This window comes from Formica exsecta, unplaced genomic scaffold (assembly GCF_003651465.1).
Source record: "Formica exsecta isolate Colony F162 unplaced genomic scaffold, ASM365146v1 scaffold105, whole genome shotgun sequence".
In the NCBI taxonomy this organism is placed as follows: domain Eukaryota; kingdom Metazoa; phylum Arthropoda; class Insecta; order Hymenoptera; family Formicidae; genus Formica; species Formica exsecta.
In genome coordinates this window covers 81,283-83,200 of record NW_021848390.1, presented here as the reverse complement: position 1 = coordinate 83,200, position 1,918 = coordinate 81,283, and the positions used below count along the sequence as shown (strand labels likewise).

Here is a 1,918-nt window from a genome sequence, read left to right as displayed (position 1 = left end):
ATATTAATATTCATAAGGTTATATTATTTTTAACGCTCTATTATATTATATATTTAATACCTTTTTTTTTTTTAGATATGTCTTGTAGATCAAGAATAGCAGTCCTTAATGAAAAGCTCACAACTCTTGAACGAAGAATTGAATATCTAGAGGCATGCGTAAGTGACTTTATATTTACATTTAAATTGAAAAAGTAATTTATCTTATTATTAATTGCACACACAATGTATTTATCTTCAAATTTTTTAAGTAAATGACATCTACTAATATAGCATTTTTTATATTACTATATTAATAGTTATAATTATTTAACAGGTCACAAAGGGTGAAACACTGACATGATCCCTCTATGTATAATGCGCAAATATATCCTTTTACAATCCTTTTTATTTACTGTACTAGAATCTGAATAAATACAGGATGAAAATGAAAGATACATCTTTTGTATCTCTTTATATCATCAATTATACATGTATAATATAACATATCGCCATTTAATTTTATGCATCAGCAACACTAATTCTTTTCTTTATGTATACAAAAGATCATTATTCCCAGGGCCTACGTCCCCTAGGATCCTTGACGATGGTAAAATCAAGGGGGAAAGTAGTATGTTGAGTTAATAATTCAGCGTCTAATGGGAAAGGTTTCCAATTAACCAAATCACCATGCTTCTTAATCATGGCACACGCAATTAATGCAACAGTGAAGCTATAAGTGAGCACGCCGTTCCTCTGCCAATGATAGAAGACTCCACTTGTAGCTAATGCTGTAGCAAATAAACAAAATTTGATAACTATTCACGCTCCTAAAATAACTAACATCTAATATTTATACATTACATACAAGCCAGAATATAATTGGCATAGCCATCTCTTCCTCTAATTTTTGTCACTGTATATGCCACAGAAGCAAAAGTGGCACACATGGCAGTAATAGGTACCATCCAATAAGACATGGTATTTAATGCATTCCAGAAGGTATATGATTGAGATACCAATATACAATCATATCCACCGATGAAAAAGCTACTGCAAAATCCATATTTACTCAGCCCGAGCACTTTTTCAAACGGCTGTTGGCCTTCAGGCGCATTGCTGTATCTCCAGTTGTTTATTAGGTACGGTAGTAACATAGTTAAAGCTAAAACACAATAATATTATAAATAAATATTATACAACACTAATAGAAGGTTTCTGCAAATATTCATGTCTCCTCTATGTACTACTGTATTTTGGTATTCGATAACAAATTAAATAACGATTATCAGTCTTATATGTGCTACGCACATATATATATATATGTAACGTATCTCTATGAACTGACAAATTCTGACTCTATGCAAAGTAAAAAAACGATACGTAGCAACTTGAAGCCAAAAATATGACATTGTTTTGATATCAATGACTACATATCCATACGCACCGCGAATCGTATGTCAGATCTCGCAAACTTAATTCGCCATAAGCAGATAGTGATAGGATAGGTCAATCTCAGGTTATGTCACCCCGAAAATAAAAAACACATCCAAAATGCAATCCAGTGTGCAATCTGCAATATACGAGACACGAATGCCTCTCTTACAAGATTCACGCACGAAAACTGTTGCAAAACTTGTTCACACTATTATATTACGTAATGCCGACTATTCATTCAAGTTTTCTCCGCGAAGAAATCGACCAATCTAATATCTTCGTGCTAGCATTCGAAAATTCACTCATCGAAATGAAGCAGCATTTGATTGACCAATAAGAAGCAAAAATTTCTTTGTCCTGGGAATCGATTGTGTATTGGCTTCAGGCTGGTTTATGCAGGCCGTAACTGTTAATTTATGCCGGAACCGTTAAGGCCCGTCTACAATGGTAGTAACAAGGCTGTAGGAGTAGGAGAGTATACTGTTTTTAGTGATGTTTAGACG

At 33.4% G+C, this 1,918-nt stretch overlaps 2 protein-coding genes across 3 annotated transcripts in view; one reads left to right on the top strand and one right to left on the bottom strand.

Moving 5' to 3' along the window:
• Nucleotides 1-436, top strand: part of LOC115233445 (probable protein BRICK1-B) — a 2,362-nt gene extending 1,926 nt beyond the window's left edge. For both annotated transcript variants that reach the window (XM_029803881.1, XM_029803872.1), the window contains 2 exons: nucleotides 76-158; nucleotides 316-436. In XM_029803881.1, the coding sequence (XP_029659741.1) occupies nucleotides 76-158; nucleotides 316-342 (110 nt within the window). In that variant the 3' untranslated portion in view covers nucleotides 343-436. The remainder of the gene's footprint in view (nucleotides 1-75; nucleotides 159-315) is intronic.
• Nucleotides 373-1,847, bottom strand: LOC115233439. The gene is made up of 3 exons (XM_029803859.1): nucleotides 1,426-1,847; nucleotides 847-1,143; nucleotides 373-769 (listed from the first exon to the last, which is right to left on the bottom strand). Exons 2-3 carry the CDS (start codon nucleotides 1,133-1,135, stop codon nucleotides 549-551), a joined length of 510 nt encoding a protein of 169 aa, XP_029659719.1. The 5' UTR covers nucleotides 1,136-1,143; nucleotides 1,426-1,847; the 3' UTR covers nucleotides 373-548.
• Between the last annotated feature and the right edge of the window lie 71 nt (nucleotides 1,848-1,918).